Genomic DNA, 19,544 nt, shown 5'->3' with positions numbered 1-19,544 from the left:
TTAGCTATGTGCTCATATATGCTTTAAGAAATGGTAAGTGTTTATTCCCTAACTAGAGGCCCAGTGCATGAAATTCGTGGGGGGCGAGGAGGGCGGTGGTGTCCCTCAGCCCGGCCTGCACCTTCTCCAATCTGGGACCCCTCAGGGGATGTTCAACTGCTTGTTTAGGCCCGATTTCGTCAGACATCCCTCTCACAATCTGGGACCGCTGGCTCCTAACCGCTTGCTTGCTTGCCTGCCTGCCTGATCACCCTAACCACCTCTGCCTGCCAGCCTGATGGCCCTCTAACCACTCCCCTGCTGGCCTGGTTGCCCCCAACTGCCCTCCCCTGCCGGCCTTATCACCCCTAACTGCCTCTGCCTCGGTCCCCGCTGTTAGGTTTAATGTAAGGTTTAATCTGAGATGTAAGATTTAATCTGACCAAAGCCAATAAATTGACCAAGACAAGCAGGGTAAGAGCGAAATATCGCGTTTATTGGAAGCTCTCGGGTGAGGTCCCACGGTCTGGGGGTGCAGGCCGGGGGAGTCACACCCGCCTGTGCCTGGCAGAGAATTTTTATGCTGCTGTTGGACCAATCAGGCTTATCTGAGGTAGCTTGTGGCGGGTGATTGATGAGCGGGAAGTTGGTGCAGCTGCACCCTGGCCATCTTGAGAAGTCTCCGGTGGTTATTTATTGGCCATCAGCACAACAGGATGCTCTGGTGGGTCCCAGGATGGCAGCTATTGTCCAGCAGGATGTGGCTCGGCAGTTCTGGGTTGTTTTGTCCAACTCAGCTGGTGGGATCAGGAAAGACCCTATTTTCCCAGCCCCAGACCTTACACCCGCCACCGTGGCTTTCGGGATGATGTCCTGTCTACCTGGTCTAATTAGCATATTACCCTTTTATTAGTATAGATGGTGCAAAATCTTTTACTAGTTTTCATACTTGGCTTTTGGTCTAACCTCATGAAAGTCTCCTTTATTTTGATGCATTCCTCCTCAACCTCCCAGAGTACTATGCCTACCGTTATTGAGCTCATTTTAAAAAATAAGGGTTGTGGCATCAGATGACATCCCCACGAGCAGTGCACAAAGGTTCCCTTTTCTCCACATCCTCACTTATTTGTTTTAATTTGCTCTTTTCATATTTCTTTTGAATCTCTGAATATGGGTCATTGCTTATTTTTGTAACTAACAAATGTAGACTTTCTCTGGAATGGTAACAATACAAAAACAACTGCTACTGAAAGAGGAAAAGTAAGAAGAAAAGGAGGGACATAAGGTCAAGAGAAAGAATCCCAGGGAAGCTTGGGAAAGAGCGGTTGCCCCAGGAGCTGTGGGTTACCTGCTAATTTCTGCTCCCAGAAGTCTTCTCTCCCTACCTTTCAAGCTTCCTGCATGTTTCACTCTCTTTGCTCTCCACTTCCTATTATTCAAGCCCTCCATTGGCCCAAAGGCTTTCTATATTTAATTTTTGGTGGGTGAGAAAATAGTGATTATATCTCCAAAACTTCACCTGAACCTCACATCTGGATTCCCAGCTTTTATGCTTCATCCAGGCCTCTGCAAAAGGAACTTTGGGGCCAACCTGGTCACAGGCACCCCGAGTTCTTCAGTCTCTTCAGTAAAAACGCTGTATGTTTCATTAATACCATTGCTGTGAGTTGTTTTTTAAAAAATGAACTCCACTTCAATTGAAGGATTTTCTCATGCATTGTTTTCACGAAACCAAATAATAAAATTTAAAAAGAAGTTTCTTCTTGAACCCACTTAAGTCAATCGCTTTAATAACATACCTTTACCAAGTTATGCTCTTTAGGAAACGGATGTTTGTTGCTTTCCGTCTTCTGATGTAAGTTGAAGACTTACAAGTAGTTGTTAATGGTGTTTGAGTAAGAAGATTTTGTTTTAATGGTATATGTCAAATATGTAGCTATCAATTTTTCTTGTTGCCAATTTATAAATTCTAAATTTTATTGTGGTTCAGGCAGGAGAAAACTTAGCTTTGTCACAAAAGGTTTATATTAGGAACATGATTCTGTTGTTCATTTTGTTAAGGGGTGAATTCAGTTGCACAAATCCAGAGATTTATGTTAGTTTGGGAATTCCATGTGGTTCTATAGTCAGCTGGCCTTGAACCCAATTTAGTTCTCCCATCTTCTGGCTTGCAAAACAGCTAGCTTTGGGAGAGAGAGTGAATCAAAGTAATTTTTGGTTCAAATGATTATTGACTATTTTCTTCTGAAGCTTAATATAAATTCATTTTCTTAGAGTTTATGTAAATCAACATGTACTTCATACACCATCAGAGATCAAACACTAAGTTTCCTTGAGGTGTCAGAAGAACACACTTTCTGCTTAGTTTTTACATCTGCCCAGGTAAATTTGTTTCTGGTTCTATTATTTTCTCAATTTGGCCCTCTTGATAAGGACAATCAAATGCCTGGATATTTGAGGCAGTGTGTGGGCTCTTACTAAAGTTACAAGTTTGTAACCCTGCTGTAGTTGGCTGGTTCCTGATAAGCATTTGAAGAATGAGATGTTAATTTGATCAGGTGCCTGTTTATACAATGGCTTTTATCATATATCTAAAGATGGAGAACCAAGTTTTATGAGACAAACACTTCTTGTAAAGTCCCCACTCCACTCTATGCTAATTGGGTCGGACCCTTATGCTGAATAAAGAACAAAGAGTTCTGTGGTTCAAACATTACACTACATGTTGCCTTTGTAAACGGGAAAATAGACTTAAGGAAAGACTCAATTAGAGGGTGGAATATATATCCCCCCCCTTTTTTTTCAAATGGGAAACACATTTAAAAATAGTAACCTATCATTTGCTCAGTCTAAATTCAGGATATGTCCCCAAGGGGTATAAGGATTTAGACTTACATAAATGGACTTCTTTGTAAAAACATGCCAGTGTTTAGTCATTTGTGAAGTTTAATATTCTGCATGCTATACACCAGATTTTTTTGATGGATAAAGAAATAGAGGTGATTTCTAAATTTTGGAACAGAAACTTCATGTAGGCAATTAGATAATGCACCCAGAGCTCCAAAAAGAGGGTGGACTGGGTGTATATGCTTGTGAGTCATCTGCCTTTAATGGCAGTGGAAACCATAGGTGTGGAATCGATTATTTCATGGGGAGAATATTAAGCAGTAAAAGGAGAAGAGGACCTGACACTGAGCCTTGTGCAAGTCTGGCTTCATGTTGGGTGGTGAATCTGCCAAGAACATGGGGAAGCCACAGCCTGAGGGGTGGAGGAACTCTAAAAGAGTGTGGGTTTTTTTTTTTTTTTTGGTTTTTTTTTGTTGTGATGGAAGCCAAAGGAAAAGAAAAAAGCATGTTTCAGGAAGAAGGGAGGAACCATTTGATGCTTCTTATCAAGTATAATGCTGACTGAAAATACCTTTTTAATTAAGTAATGACAGTCATTGGTGATATCAGAGAAGCTGCTTTTGTGGGCAACTAAGGTGGAAAACAGATTGGCATGGGTTGAGCTGTGCAGGAGAGGGGAGGAAACAGGATTCCTGGAGTGTAGACATCTCTGAGGATTTGAATTGCCAATGAGGGGCAGAATATAAGATGGAAGTTCGGTAGTGATGTGGGATCGAGGGAGACCTTTTTGTGGGACAGACTTGCATGTGATAAAAGCCAATGAAAAAAACATTTGAGCAAGAGAGATTAAAAAACCAAGAGAGAAAAGAAAGAGGATTAATAATAAAGTAATAGTAATAACAAAAATAGTATTTATTGAGTTCTCACCATATCTGGGACACTGTGGTAAGCCCTTCACATGTATTCTCACATTGAATTCTTAGAATAATGTTATGTAGTGGGTTTTCTGCAGGTTAAAGAGAGGGAAAAGGAGCCCTGGACATGGTTACTGACTTGTTCACTGTCCTTCTACCCTAACTTACCAACTGAAGGACCGAACTTCGCCGACACCCAGCTCACCACCCCAACTTGAATTTAGGTGTCCAGGCTGTATTTGAATACCTGCTTAAAGATTCTTTAAATTGTGTTTAAAATGCCACTTTGAAACTCTCTGAAAGTTTTCAGTTTTATTTTGATAATAATTTTATGTAGTGGGCCTCGTCAGAAAAAAAAAAGGCTTTATCTGCTGAGACTATCTAACCTCGTGAGTGTATGTAAAACATCATGCCCCCAAATGTAAGCTGTGGGAACTTGCCACAGTCTTTTGCAGCAAGGGTTCAGAATCTGGAGAAGGGGCTGTGCATAAATGGATATACTAGACGAGAAATATAAATTTAGAAGGCGTGGGGGAAAGCCAGGTGGAGATCTCACCCTCTAGTGGAGTGGCTCACTGAATCTCTGGACCCACCAGCTTTTTATTTACTGGAATACACATTTGCCCTTTAGCAAAGCAAACAGACATATCAAAGGTAAAGTTTGGTAAACAGTGAAAGATGATCAGTTTAAGGCAGCGGTTTTCAACCTATGGGTCGCAACCCCTTTGGGGGTCGAACGACCCTTTCACAGGGGTCGCCTAAATACATCCTGCATATCAGATATTTACATTACAATTCATAACAGTAGCAACATTACAGTTATGAAGTAGCAACGAAAATAATTTTATGGTTGGGGGTCACCACAACATGAGGAACTGTATTAAAGGGTCGCGGCATTAGGAAGGTTGAGAACCACTGGTTTAGGGGATTGCCTTCAGCCACCATTGTCTCGACAGAACCATCAGTGCATAGCTTTTAGCCCTTGCTAAAGCCCAAGGTCCACCAGCCTTCTGAAGGACTTCTTGCATAATTATGACCTGCTGGTCTTAGCCTCCAGCGTGAACTGAAGGTGATTTCTCCAAAGAACTCCTAAAGCACTTGGCTGAGGCAGAAATTAAGTCTAGGAGGGTTTTTTTTCGTTTTGTTTTTTTGTGTTTTTTTACATTTATAAAAGGACTGAAAAAGGATGATGGACTGAGGTAACAACATAGTAAGGCCAAGCAAGTGATATGAAAACATCCTCCAGACAGCTTCACTTGTAGATTATGACTGGCTACGTTTCCTGAAAAAAATATTAATTCTGTCCTCTTGCTTTTAATAGGACATAATGACTACATGTGTCCGGCTACCAACCAATGCACAATTGATAAAAACAGGAGGAAGAGCTGTCAGGCCTGCCGACTACGCAAGTGCTATGAAGTGGGCATGATGAAAGGTGGTAGGTACCTTGGACACAGGGTGCCCACTCCCAATGGATGTCTGTGTTTGCTACTCAGTGCTGGCTCTTTCTATTCCAGTAACCATGGGAGTTTAGTGTTTTCTCTTTTAATATGTTTTTTTTCCTATTCTTATTTTTCTTTGCAACAGAAGTATTTCTATAATACATTTTATTTAAAAAATAGGAAACAATTGGAACTGGAAATGCTGTGTTTTATAAAACCATTTTGTGTTTTATAGTTTAAATGTAAATAATTAATATTTTAAAGAAAGGTGTATGGGAGGTGGTGGTAGAAGGAAAGAAAGATTGCTCAGGGAGTTATTCTAGAAAGATTCTTCCCATACTGTTTATATCGCTAATGCTAGAAAATTATATTGGAGAATAAACTTTCATAAACTGAGACTTGTAAATGTGAAAGCTAAATAGCTAATTTATAATCTTAACATGTGTTAGGGAATTTGAATTTCAATCAAAAGGCAGCTTTTTCCTTTAGAAGTTGAGTCATTCAGAGTTGGAAGCCTTGAAATGAGTACTGAGCACTGACCAAACACAAGGCCCTCAGGATCTGCACCTGTGTGCTTGTGTATTTGTGGCTGTGGGTGTTGTGTATGTGTGGTTTTCTGTCCCCTCCTGTCTCCAATCTTCCAGTGTTTTTATTTTTACAGGAATCCAGTGCTGATTGACCTTGTATTTTGGAAATCTAGTCTTGAAGAACAATGTTTCTAGTCTTGCATAGCCTTCAAAATACAAGGAAAGAACAGATAGGAAGTTTGTGATTAAAATAAAGTCATGGGTGCATTTAGTGTTTCAGGATGATACCAAGGGTGGAGGATGGATGATGGGCTCCCTGCTGATCACAATGGGGGGGAAAAGCTTTCTGAAGGAGACAAGACTAGGGATAAGTTAAGGATAACAAAGCTGCAATGAAAAAGAATAGTGACTATGCAGATAGAGGGCAGCTAACCTTTAGCTCATTAATACTGGTATAAAGGAGGAAGGAGAACAAAAACCGAAGATGGAAATCAGGAAGAAAGTGTGCCTGATTGTTATGAAACTTACCACCAAAGATTCTTGAGTTCCATTGTCAGAAACCTGCCAGGTTGAGGTTGTGAATACAGCATTTGGAATCAGTTTTCTTGAGGAACAGATGAAATGTTGAAGTCACGTCTTGTGTGAGGTGTGACTATATGTCTTGAATGTCTGAGAAAGCAGCTTGAATTTAAAGGGTAATTAGTCCCAAGAACTTAACAGCCCCATTAAGGAAATGATACTTTGAGTCATAAATGGATTAAACATTTAAGGAATTCATCTTTCTTTGTATGGCTGGAGAATTAGTCAGGCTTAATTAAACTCACAAATAGCTTTTTAAGGTAACTTGATAAGTGACAGGACTATAACAGCTACTCGAGGTGTGACTATATGTCTTGAATGTCTGAGAAAGCAGCTTGAATTTAAAGGGTAATTAATCCCAAGAACTTAACAGCCCCATTAAGGAAATGATACTTTGAGTCATAAATGGATTAAACATTTCATTAAGCCTGACTAATTCTCCAGCCACTTCATAAAAAATTCTGTTTTTCCTAATTAATACCCTGATACAGTCTGGCTGCATAAGTATAAATTATGAATACTCATTTTTAATTTAACAAAAAATTTAATATGCAAAGACATAATAAAAGTCTTCCCACTGTTTTTAAATAGGACTCTAGATAATTCAACTGCACAAAGCCAGTCTGTGTGTCTATACATGTCATTGTACATGTATATTTATATCTGTAAAATTTCTATCTGTATTAGTTTGCTACTATTTTAGTCCATTTGGTGTATCATCTGGGCAGCTTAAACACAGAAACTAATTTTTTCTAGACATCAATAAAAACATTGACTCTCTACCCATGACATCAAATCTTTAGTTTCAGATAAAAGAAAGAACCACATACCTACCCCCAACTTAATGGCAAGGCTGAATAAATTCATTGAAGTGCCCTAAGGGTTTGTTAGAGTGCCTGATTTACTTACATGAAGACACTATTTTAATCTGTTAGGATGCCTACCAATGAGCCTTTCTCTGACAATCCCTTTTAATAGTGCAATTTATTTCATCCACGCATCCCACTGCACTCTCAATCTCTCAACCCTTCTCTACTTCTTTATTTTTCTATTGCATTTCCACCTTTAAAACATTGTATCGCTAATTTTTAGATTATGTTTATAGTTTGATGTCTGTAAGCTCCAGATGGGAGTTTACACACAAATAAAACATGCTCCCACACTTTGTTCAGTGATGTACTGCAAGCCCTTAGATCAGTGCCTGCGTGTAATAGGCAGTCGATACCAGATGTGGCATGAACTAACAGAATGAATGAGCAAGAGTGAAAGTACACTGTAAGGGCTAAGCTATGAATAATAGGTTGAGAATCGTGAGTCCTGTTTTTCTGAGTCAGGGAAAGTACCTGCTTGGGAGTAAAAACCTGTATAGCAGTTAGCTTTCACTGCATAACAGAGCCTCACCTCAAAACCTCAATGGTATAAGGGCTGCTGAGATTGGCGAGGCTCACTCACATGTCTGAGGTCAGCGGGCTGGTTCGGCCAGAGCGGCTGGGATGACTCGGTTTGGCTTCTTATACCTCTCATCCAGCAGGCTAGTCCAGGCATGTCCCCGTGATAATGGCAGAGGCACCAGGAGAGCAAGCCCCGAATCACAAGCCCATTTCAATCAAGCCGTTGCTCACATTATTTGGTGATAGGCAATGGGCCAACATAGGACAAGTGGCTGAGTTCTCAGTCTGTGCGAGAGGGGGCTTCAGAGTTATGTGGCAAAGGTTGGAAAATTTGGGCCATTTTTATAATCTATCACAACCTGAAATACCCACTTTTCAGATTTTGGACTAAAAAGTTTACTAGTATAGACACAGTGCCATAGGCTCTTACATACAGAAGGGACCTCTGGCTTCATTTACTCTTGTCCCTGTCAGTGTAGGAATCTTCTATGTAGCAATCCGACAGCTTTTGTTGGAGTGCTGAATACAAATATGTGTTTTTATTTTCATGCCTCTCTCATATATTGATGAGTGGACACAATAAGGCGGGAAAACCCAGGAGTAGATGTGGGCCAGTACTTCTGGAAAAGTACAGGCTGGCTTCAGATGTCCTGGATTTCACTGAGTTATCCAGATGTAGGTTTTGTGTATGCACGTGTATGTTGCAATGGCTTACAAATGCAGATGAAAACACAACCAAATGTAAGGCTACTTTACGTTCACTGCATATACAAAATTAACCAACGGACATTGATAATCATGCTTTTCTTTTTATTTGTTATAGCTAGAATACTGATTTAATTTTTTATGCTGAAGTAATTTGATTGCTTATGGAGAGGTCACTTTGGTTCTTGTCCACCTCTTCGTTTTCAGCTCATTGTTCTTGTCCACTTACTTTTCCAAGAAAGACCATGTCTCACATTGAATGAGGACAGTTTTTAAAGACCTGGCAAACATTTCAGAAAGGGTCTTTCTTGTTCCTATCATTTGCTTTTGCGAAAGTAAATTGCTCTTGAAATGAGGTAAGGACCATTTCTGTGGCTAGAACTTAAAAAAAAATGGAGAACTTTGCTCTTGTCGATGAGGCTAAGTGGATAGGGCCTTGGGCTGAGGACTGAAGGGTCCCAGGTTCAGTTCCAGTCAAGGGCATGCACCTTGGTTGCAGGCTCCATCACTGGCCCTGTTCGGGGCATGTGCAAGAGGCAACCAATGGATGTGTCACTCTCAAATCAATGTTTCTGTCTGTCTCTCCCCCTCCCTTCCACTCTCTAAAAGTCAATGGAAAAATATCCTCCATTGAAGATTAACACCAACAACAAAAAAAAGCAGAACTTTGATGGCAGTAATTGTATGAATGAATGGTGGCTTTTGAATTCTGTAAGCCTGAGACTTTATGAATTCTCATGTATTTAATTTTTGTTTCAATGATTGCGGTTGGGATAATAAATGGTGTCTAGAGCTGAAAAGAACTTAAAGGTCACCTTGTCCGCCTCTTTGTTTTTCAGCTCATTGTTCTTGTCCAACTTCAGCAGCTAGTTCGCCGCTCAGACTAGAAGCCAAGACTCCTAACTCTTGGTTCAGTGCTCTTTTCATTGTACCGTGTGACCTAAGTGATTTAGATCATCACGAAAGATAGCAACATGCGCACATAAGATATTCATATCACATAGACCCAAATTATGACTTAGGAACAATTACTATGGACACAAAATATGACTATTTAACAAAAACATGAAGCAAAACACTTGGCTTAGTTACTCAGCAGAAGTACCAAAAAACATTTATATGGAAAGGTTGATGGATATTTTAAAAAGAATTGCTGAATATTTAACTGCTTTATATTGCTTAATATTTAATATAATTTAAAAAGGACATTTTTTTCCCCTCTTCAGGCCAAAGGTTTTCACTATCTTTAGATAATAATTCCAATAATGTTGTAAAGCCTGTTTTCTTTTTTAATTGTTTAGACCAGTGGTCGGCAAACTCATTAGTCAACAGAGCCAAATATCAATAGTACAACAATTGAAATTTCTTTTGAGAGCCAAATTTTTTAAACTTGAACTGTATAGGTAGGTACATTGTTATTAACTTAATTAGGGTACTCCTAAGGCTTAGGAAGAGCCACACTCAAGGGGCCAAAGAGCCGCCTGTGGCACGAGAGCCACAGTTTGCCGACCACAGCTTTAGACTATTCTGGTATTTAAAAAAGGTAACTTTGTCAAGTTGAAGGAATCCTGGCTAATGGTCAAGTGTATGAGTCTGACTCTTCCAAGGACCCTGGGCAGAGGACTCAGTTACTGTGAACTCTCTTTTCACATTTGAAAAATATGGGTTTAGGATTCAGTGGTCTCAAAAGCATCTTTTAAATCTTAAATGTTATGTGTTTTTTTTTTTTAAGAATTCAAACTTGTCTCATCAGAGTATTGTATAAGGTTGATATTTTATCGCTTCTCGGCCTTTTGGCTAAGATCAAGTGTAAGGTTGATATTTTTTTAAAAAAAATTACGTTTTATGATCTAAGTTCAGATTACTTATGGAAAGATCAGAATCTAAAGTTAGAGGTAGTTTCTGGATATAAGAAACAACCTCCGCAGTTATCATACTTATATTTCCAGCCAAATTTGTAGAGCAGCTAGCAACTGCAAACACCTGTTGGAATGGACAACTATAAATCTATTCTCTTCATTAATTAGCATGGAAAAGGAATTTTTTTCTGAGGGGGGAGTGTCACAAAAAGGAGTTCGATGTTAGTAGTGATATGCGCAGATGGCTATAATATCGTTATAAATTATTTAGCCATATAAAAGCAAGAATTCAAAAAAAAGTTTGTTGAGATCTGACTTTGAGAAGATCACTAAGCTTTCTGTTATTAGAAATGTCGTAGTCATGCCTAAGATTTGAGTCCCAGGAGCTGGGGAAACTTGCTGATTTCTGCATTGTGGCACAGAGAAAGAAAGAGGCTAAAAAGATAGTGTGAATTTGGACAGGTTCCTGATTCAATATCACAAAAGCCAGTCTGGTGATGTTTGCTTAAAAACTTATCCAACACCCTTGTGGCCAGACTTTTTGGAAATCACAGAAATATTCTCCAGACCTAAGAGAATTCCTAAGGTAAAGCAGGGAGTTAGTTATATGTGGAGAAATGTTCTGGTTACACCTAGAGGCAACATGTGCTTTAGTTTAAGGCTGACTGAACAAATACAAATTTATGAGAAACACACAAAATTATCCTTTGGTGTTTAGATCTTTAAAAGCTTGCTTTGAAAGACCAGTTATTATTACATTTCTTCTGTATTAACATTTTAGCAGTGTTATTTAGAAAATTTTATGGAACAAATGCCAGGCCAAGTCCAAACTTCACCTAAATCATTTACAAATTACTTTTCTTGAGCATTTACCATGTGAAGGTGTTGGAGAGACAGGTCAAATGTGGTCACTGGCTGACCACAAAGTGCAGGCTACCTAATGGTGGAAAGGAGACCATCCACTTAAAAAGATGACCAGGTCCCTTTGTTCCCTCAACAGACCTAGGGTTAGAGTTGGCCTTGTGGTTCCCGCTGTCTCAGCTGTTTTAATCTGTGCTCTCAGGGATTGAGCAAGCTCAAATTCGCCAGCTGGCCCTTTGTACTTTGTGGTTTCGACTTCTGGCTAGTTTCTTGAAGATGAGTCTTATTGACAAGTGAAGTCCTGCCCCTCCTAGATTTATTTCCCTCTCTTCATGGCTCCCATCTCATAGAATACATACCTGTGTGAGACACCAACTGCCTCACCAGGCTATTCTGAGAAGCAAAGGCATGAGTTATATTGGGATCATTACATATCGGTACACAGATGTTAGGTACTGTTATTCATATACGGTGAGCATTGTGGTTGACTTTAGCTTTAGGACTCAGACCACCTGGGTTCAAATTTTAGCTCTGGCTAGAGATGCGTGTGTGTGACAGGACACTAAACCTCTCCAGATCCCCGTTTTGAATTTATCAGATGAGGGTAATAATAACACGTATAAACACCTACCTAATAGGAATTAATATATAGCTTTCAGTATTATACTTAGCTGGCAGTAAATCCTCCATAAAAGTTGGTTATAATGGGTAATAAAGAGTAGATTTATAAAATGTCTGATCACTATGTTGTCTACCTGAACCTACTATAATATTATATGCCAACTGTAATTGAAAAATAAAACATTAAAAATAAGAGTACACTCAATTTTGGCCTTATGTACTTCATCTAATAAAGTTCAATTTCATTATAGTATTGTCACCATCACAATTGGTCCAGAATTATTAGGTAATTAGTTATTATGTTTTAAATTCAGTTTGGATAATCAGTTGTATATCAAATGTGGTACCTAGCCCTGAGGAACCTACAATTTAGCCTCCTGCTAATCCTGGCATTGGAACTTCACCTTCTGAGCCACTTACTTCTTCAGCGTCTTTTTCCTAAGAAACCTTTGGCTGTAGCAGGCAGGTCTGCTCACTGACTACAGAACACAATTTGTCACTTTATGTCATCTTCAACCTGAAGCTTCATTGTTCTGTTTACTAAAAGCCCATGTCTTTTACTCAGACTCCCTGGGAGTCATCACCTTTTCCCTTGAATACTATGATATTCTCTTCTGGTGTTAATCAGAAAGGCAGGTGAGTCACTGTGGGAGCCTCTGTGTTCATCCAGCTCCTGAGCTTTTTGAACCCCGCCAGCTTGAGGACAAGCTGTGTGCATGGGTGTGTGGTCAATTCCAGCTCTGAGAGAGCAGTTTCTGCCATCTTGGCTCTTTTTTAACAATAAATTTAATTTTATTTATTTATTTATATTTTTTTTAGAGAGAGAAGGAAGGGAGGAAGAGAAGCATTGATTTGTTGTTCCATTTATTTATATATTAATTGGTTGATTCTTGCTTGTGCCCCGACCAGGGATCAAACCTGAAACCTTGGTGTATTGGACGAGGCTCTAACCAATTGAGCGACTTGGCCAGGGCTTATCTTGACTCTTGATTCCTGCCTGATCTTAGCTCCCTTGAAGGACAGACATAGCCTTCAAGTCTGTTCTCTGCCTCATTTCTACTTCTAATCTTTGGCATGTCCCCATCTATATGAAGTTTTGATTTTTGACGTTTAGGCTATTTATCTGATTGCTCATTTTCTTATTGCTAGAATCTTAATTGACTTTGCTGTCACCTACCCATAGCTATACCAACCACTTAGCTCTGGCCTCTATTCTGTCACCAGGTCCCATCCCCAGCATGGCCTCTTGAGTGGTAGAGTGCCCGTGCCTGGTTGTGCTGTTCCACCAGCCTGCGGGGAACAGCTTGGTGTTGCATTTAATGTGTCTTTGTTTACTAAACACTTAAATAAATGAAGTGAAGGATTTAGCTATGTGCCAGATAGAGTTTGGTCAAACTAGTAGCTTAGTATTGTATTTTAAAAATCCGTTTATCTCATATCTATCCAATTAGATAATCCAAATGAAAATAAATGATTAAACTAGACACCATATTTTAAAAATCATAAGAAATCTAATTATTCTTTCTCCTCCAGGCATGTAACTTCCCCCCAGGAGTGAGTCATGTGTAAAATAGTTCAATATCATTACTTTTTTATAGTGAATTTTGAAAAGTGCGTGTGTGTTTAATTATAAAACATTCCTAAAGGGCAGATTTTAGGGAAAGAAAAGATATTGAGAACTATGAGATATTTCAAAAATGTTCTATGTTGGTGGTAAAACAAGCAGAGAAGAATAAACCCAATCAACTCTATATGACAGAGTTTACTTAGTCAATTGAGGAAATTAAAGGCATAAGCTTTTTTATAAACAGATAACTGTTTTAAAGACAGTGTATTAGTAAATGTTAATTTTGACTTAGGAGAGAAAATAATTTAAAATCCTACAATGGAAATGAAAAATACATAATTACCATTAAAAATAAACTGATAGTGAATTTTATCTAGGACTCATGAAACATTTTTAATACTTAATGAAAATGAACTAGTCAAATGTACTGGATTAAAAAAATTCCTTAAGGAGACACAAAGAACAGCTTTGAATTTTTATGTCCCAGTACTATAGCAACAGAATGCCAGCAAGAAAAATGTACAGAAAGGTTGTTTTTTTCTTATTGATTTTTCAGAATTCTTTATATCTTCTAATTTTAATTTATGTATTTTAAATAGATTAATCTAGTATATAGCTTGTCTTTGCTTTGCTTATGATATCCTGTGTTTCATGGAAAAATCTTAATTTTGGGAATTTATCCTACTTTTTCTTCTTTTTTTAAAAAAAATATATTTTATTGATTTTTTACAGAGAGGAAGGGAGAGGGATAGAGAGTTAGAAACATTGATGAGAGAGAAACATCAATCAGCTGCTTCCTGCACATTCCCTAATGGGTATGTGCCCGCAACCAAGGTACATGCCCTTGGCCGGAATCGAACCCGGGACCACCTGGGACCCTAGAGTTAGGCCAGCGCTCTATCCACTGAGCCAAACCAGTTAGGGCCCTACTTTTTCTTTATCAGAACTCATTTGTGCTTTGAGTTCTGTTTCGTAATCCTTCCCTGCTTGGACACCATAAAGTAATTTATTTATATTCTGTTTTAAAAGTCTTACAGCTTTCCTTTTTCACATTTTATTACTGATTCCAGCTGAAAGGGGATTTTGGGTATGACATGAGGTATGAATATAATTTTATGTTTCCATTGGCATAAACAAAGTGTCCCAGAGCCATTAATTGAATGATGCAGTCTCCCCCCACATTGATCTGTAATGCTACCTCTATTAGACATGAGGTTCCTATATGAGTGAATTTGATTCTGAGCTCTCTTGGCTGTTTCTTTCCTCTATGGGTTAATGCCTTCACTAATACCACAGTTTTAATTTTCATAACTTGGTAATTACTTTGACTTTATAATCCTTCTTAAAAGGGAATTTGTTCTTCTTCAAAATTGTTTGGCTATTTATGGCTATTTTTGCTTCCAAGGAATTTTTAAATCAATTTTTAATGAAATTTCATTGAATTTATAAATTAATTTAGGAAGGATTGACATCATTATGATAGCCTTCCTGCCCATTAACCTTATGGAACTTGTCATTTATTTTAAGTCTTTTTAAATGACTTTCAGTAACATTTTCCATTTTCTCTAAAAGGTCTTGCATATTTAAAAATTATTCATAGTTATCTCATTTTACTGATATTTAAAAGACGTATCTTTTAAATATTATATGATCTGATTGTTTCAGATGTCATATATTTTTTAAAACTTACAACTTTGGGATTACAATACCTACTGATTTAATATTTTCTAATGTCATTAAGTATCCTTTAAAACATGATTTTTAGAGTAGCTACATTAATATTCCAGTAAGGACAAATCATAATCTATTTAATTATTTCCATAGTTATTGGTATTTACATTCATCCTTTCTTTTTTAATGGCTAGTGTATGTACTTTCTATGTGTAATATAGATTTTTTTATGCTTCAAGAAAATAAAATAATCTTAAATGTATTTCTCTTTTAAATCTATAACCCTGAATGAGTTCATCAACGTGCCATTCTGTCAGCGATCAGCCCTCACTATCGTTATTTACCCCCAACAGGGTATCTCTCTTGTTAGCTCTGAAGTATTTACATTGTTTCTGATTTTCAAAATTTTAAACAAGACTATGAGTGACTTTCTCACTAAATCTTTGCAAATGATAATTATTTATTTAGCATTTACTCCTAGAACTTGAATTACTGAATCAAAAGATAAGCATTTTTTTCTATGACTTTTGATATACATTGTCAAAATCAATCCAATGGTGGTTGGCTTGGTTCAGATATCATTATATATATAAAAGAACACTCCGCAAATATTATAAATTATGGTATATATAAAAATATATTATACAGATTACAAATAGTATGTAAGCACTTTAATTTATATAGACTTTAGCCATAAAGAAGAGAGTGAATAAATGAATGAATGAATGAATGAATGAATGATTCTGGCAGGATAGGCAACAGAGGGGTACCAGCAGTTAGCACTGGGTAAGGCAATTATGGATAGTTTTTATTTTCTGCTTTTTTTTTCTTCTCTGTATTTTCTGTTTTCAACATGTACATGAATTACTTATGAATACAATAAAAACCCAACTTAGATATTATTTTTTTATTTTTTTTAAATAATTTTTATTTCTTAAAGTATTACAAAGAGTATTACATATGAGATATTATTTTTTAAAAAAAATATATTTTTATTGATTTCAGAGAGGAAGAGAGAGGGAGAGAGAGATAGAAACGTCAATGATGAGAGGGAGTCATTGATCAGCTGCCTCCTGCATGCCCCCTACTGGGGATCGAGCCTGCAACATGGGCGTGTGCCCTTGACCGGAATCGAACCAAGGACCCTTTAGTCAGGCTGATGGCAAACCAGTTAGGGCCCAACTTTGATATTCTTATATAAGTTTAGAGTCTCCTTCATTTCTTTCATTTTTAGGAAACTTCCTTTATGGCAGTGGTTCTCAACCTTCTGGCCCTTTAAATACAGTTCCTCATGTTGTGACCCAACCATAAAATTATTTTCGTTGCTACTTCATAACTGTAATGTTGCTACTGTTACGAATCGTAATGTAAATATTTGATATGCAGGATGGTCTTAGGCGACCCCTGTGAAAGGGTCGTTCGACCGCCAAAGGGGTCGCGACTCACAGGTTGAGAACCGTTGCTTTATGGTAATTATTTTTCTTTTTATATGTTTCTTCCTGTTTTTTAGAAGTGAGATTGACCAACAACTTGCAATGCAACTGTGTACATTGTTATCATTGTACTTACCTGATAAATTTCACAACTGGTAATTAGTTTATTCCTCATTTGGTACTTAACTATATTTTAGGTGAACTCAGAAATATCATGGGAGTGAGCTTGTTTAATATTAACATCATAATGTTGGAATATCATTATTAAATGACAGAGTTCTTGGGAATGAAAATGCTTGTTTTTTACATATGTGCTTTTTGATGATGGGAGGTAGCCTCCATTGCAAATGGCAAGAATACACGAAAGCCACTAACTATGTACTCTTTCCCCTCCATGTTTAAAACCAACACCCAGAAGGTCAGTGTGATTCACTCAGGAGGTACTTCATGAAGCTGTAGGGAAAAAGTTAACTTTTTAAAAAATCCCTGTCAGAATGCTTTCAATCCCTCTTGAAGGTCAGTGGGGGTAAATAGGGAACAAAGATTTCACAAACAATGAAAGCTTCCCAAACAATTGAGAAAAAATTGTTCTGAAACAATGAATTATGTCTCATTCTTTTATTTGAATGTGTTTTCTTAAGGTAATGACTGACAAAGAGTCTGATGATTTTATGTTTAAAGTAGTTTTTTTTCTCAGCAAGACATCCCACGACCATCAGGTTTCTTTTCAGAAGGCTTTTGTAACTGATCCATGGTCACCCATTCTGATTGCTTGCTCCACATCCACCGGGAGTACACACTGTTCCCCCCAAAATTGCAAAGTTGAAATATTTTTTTATTTGGGCAACTTCTGCAATCAAGGTAATTCATCCTATCTTCAGAGAACACAATGGAAAAAGGCAGCCTAATCTCTGTGACCTTAAACTTCCCCTGAAACTTAGACACGGGTTAGCACAGCTGGTGAGAGCTTGGTGCTAATGACACCAAGGTCATGGGTTCTCTCCCATTACAAGGCCGTGAAACTCAAAGGAAAAACCCCACGGCTTTGGCACAGGCTCCCTGGGACATCTGCTAGCCATTCAGGTGAATCATATGATAACTTAGGGCAGTGGTTCCCAACCTTCCTAATGCCACGACCCTTTAATACAGTTCCTCATGTTGTGGTGACCCCCAATTTCATTGTTACAAATTGAACATAATTAAAGCATAGTGATTAATCACAAAAACAATATGTAATTATATATGTGTTTTCCGATGGTCTTAGGCGACCCCTGTGAAAGGGTCATTCGACCCCCAAAGGGGTCTTGACCCACAGGCTGAGAACCGCTGACTTAGGGAGTCTCCAACTTGAGCTGGTTGTGGGACCAAGGAAGAGGGTCAACTGAAGATGGGAGATAGACCCTGAAATACCCAAGACCAGACACAGTGGAAGACAAGGAAATGTAAACGGGTTTCAGGAAGTGGGTGTCAATTCAAGACAGTGCATTGGAGGGGTGTAGGGAGGAAGACTGGCTTCAGCCACCAGGAGGGTTTTTGATGGAGTCACTGCATGAGCCAGTGTCAGGATATCAGCCTATAAGGCTTTTCTTTGCGGTATTTTCAATAACCGTAGTAGCCAGTTCACTTGCTATGGGTTTCCTACTTCTTTCTTACACTCGGTAAGGTTTCCTCTCCCCCCTTTGTCTGGATCTTTCCGATGTTTCACTCTCCTATATGTGTATAGCTCCCGCTGGCATTCTCTGAAAATCCACCAGAGGCCTCAGCACTGTGCTCCGATTCTGGCAGGGCCTCCTTCCGCACTCACGGCTGCCTCCATGAGTGAAGTAAAATGAATACGGGGCTAGAAACCAGTCCTGGGAACATCTCTCCTCAGGCTCATTTATTGTTCTGATTTAGAGAGAGCAATACTGCTTGCATTGCCCCTCCCCAAACCAATTAGGTTAGGCTCCCTGGGGTGCATCCCAGGATTGTTTCCAAATGCCCTAGCTGATTCTAATGTGCGCCCAGAGTTGAGTCCTGCCCCGATGGCTGCGCCCTGTCATCCCTGAGCACTGTTACACATCATCCGATGTTACTTAGTCATTGCACATCAGTCTACTGCATGGCCCTATAGGTAGCCACTAGCCACTGTGGCCATTTAAACTTGAGTTAAAATTAAATAATATTATAACTACAACTCCTCAGTTGCTCCAGCCACATCCCACCAGGGGTTAGTAGCTAACATATTGGACAGCCCAGCTAGGGAACATTTCCATCACCAGAGAATTCCACTGAGCTCTGTTACCGATCAGGAAACATCCATAGCATTCTGTGTGGTTGGTAGATGCTCCACTGCATCCCCTGTAACATTTGAAAATTCCTTTATGAATCCCTTAATTTTTAAATTCAGTTGAAATGAGTTTTGGTTAAATTCAGTGGACTGATTTAATTTTATATGATCTGCTCAGCCTAACTGTGTTTAAGCTATCTCCCTTGTTAGAGTGTTAAGCGTCTCACTCAATCCATAGTGTTTTGTTGTGTGAGCCACTTAAAAACAATGTAATCATAGAGATTATCCTCTCTGAAATCTATATTGTTTTATGGAAGAGGTGAACAGCTGGTGAAAATAGTCCCAAGGTTTCTAATCCCTCAAAGGAAAACAGGGTGTCAGTCACTGCCTTGCACCATGACATTTGTGAAATCCAGGTAGGGACAGATCCCATGTGCTAATAACACGTCCATATAAATGTCCTTGCAGAGTCTGATGAGAACAGGGACATTAGGAGTGGGAGAAGATTGACCTTAATGTCATTTCCACTTACTAAAAAGCTATAAGTGGCCATTTTACTAGCTGAGTATCTATATATATAAAAGCTTAAGCGACCGTTTGACCGTCTGACTGTCTGACCGGTAGCTATGATGCACACTGACCACCAAGGGGCAGACACTCAACTCAGGAGCTGCCGAGCTGTGGTGACTTGGTAGCTGCAGTTCTCAGGTGACGCACCTGGAACCAGAGAGGAGGGAGCCCGATTCCAGGGTGTGTCACCTGAGAACCGCCCTCTTGTAATCCAGGATCCCTTGGGGGATGTTAGAGAGCTGGTTTCGGCCCAAACCCCACAGGCCAGGCTGAGGGACCACACTGGGCCTCTAGTTTACTGATAAAAAG

At 38.8% G+C, this 19,544-nt stretch overlaps 1 protein-coding gene and 1 pseudogene across 1 annotated transcript in view; both read left to right on the top strand.

Moving 5' to 3' along the window:
- The window catches only part of ESR1 (estrogen receptor 1), a 203,794-nt gene that overhangs the window by 58,521 nt on the left and 125,729 nt on the right, over nucleotides 1–19,544 (top strand). Inside the window, exon 3 of the mRNA XM_006102212.3 lies at nucleotides 5,062–5,178. Coding sequence (XP_006102274.2) covers nucleotides 5,062–5,178 — 117 coding nt within the window. The remainder of the gene's footprint in view (nucleotides 1–5,061; nucleotides 5,179–19,544) is intronic.
- LOC111823139 lies at nucleotides 10,162–10,308 on the top strand (annotated as a pseudogene).

The sequence above is a fragment of the Myotis lucifugus genome, unplaced genomic scaffold (assembly GCF_000147115.1).
Source record: "Myotis lucifugus unplaced genomic scaffold, Myoluc2.0 scaffold_405, whole genome shotgun sequence".
NCBI classification, from domain to species: Eukaryota; Metazoa; Chordata; class Mammalia; order Chiroptera; family Vespertilionidae; genus Myotis; species Myotis lucifugus.
This window is presented reverse-complemented; position numbering and strand designations above follow the sequence as displayed.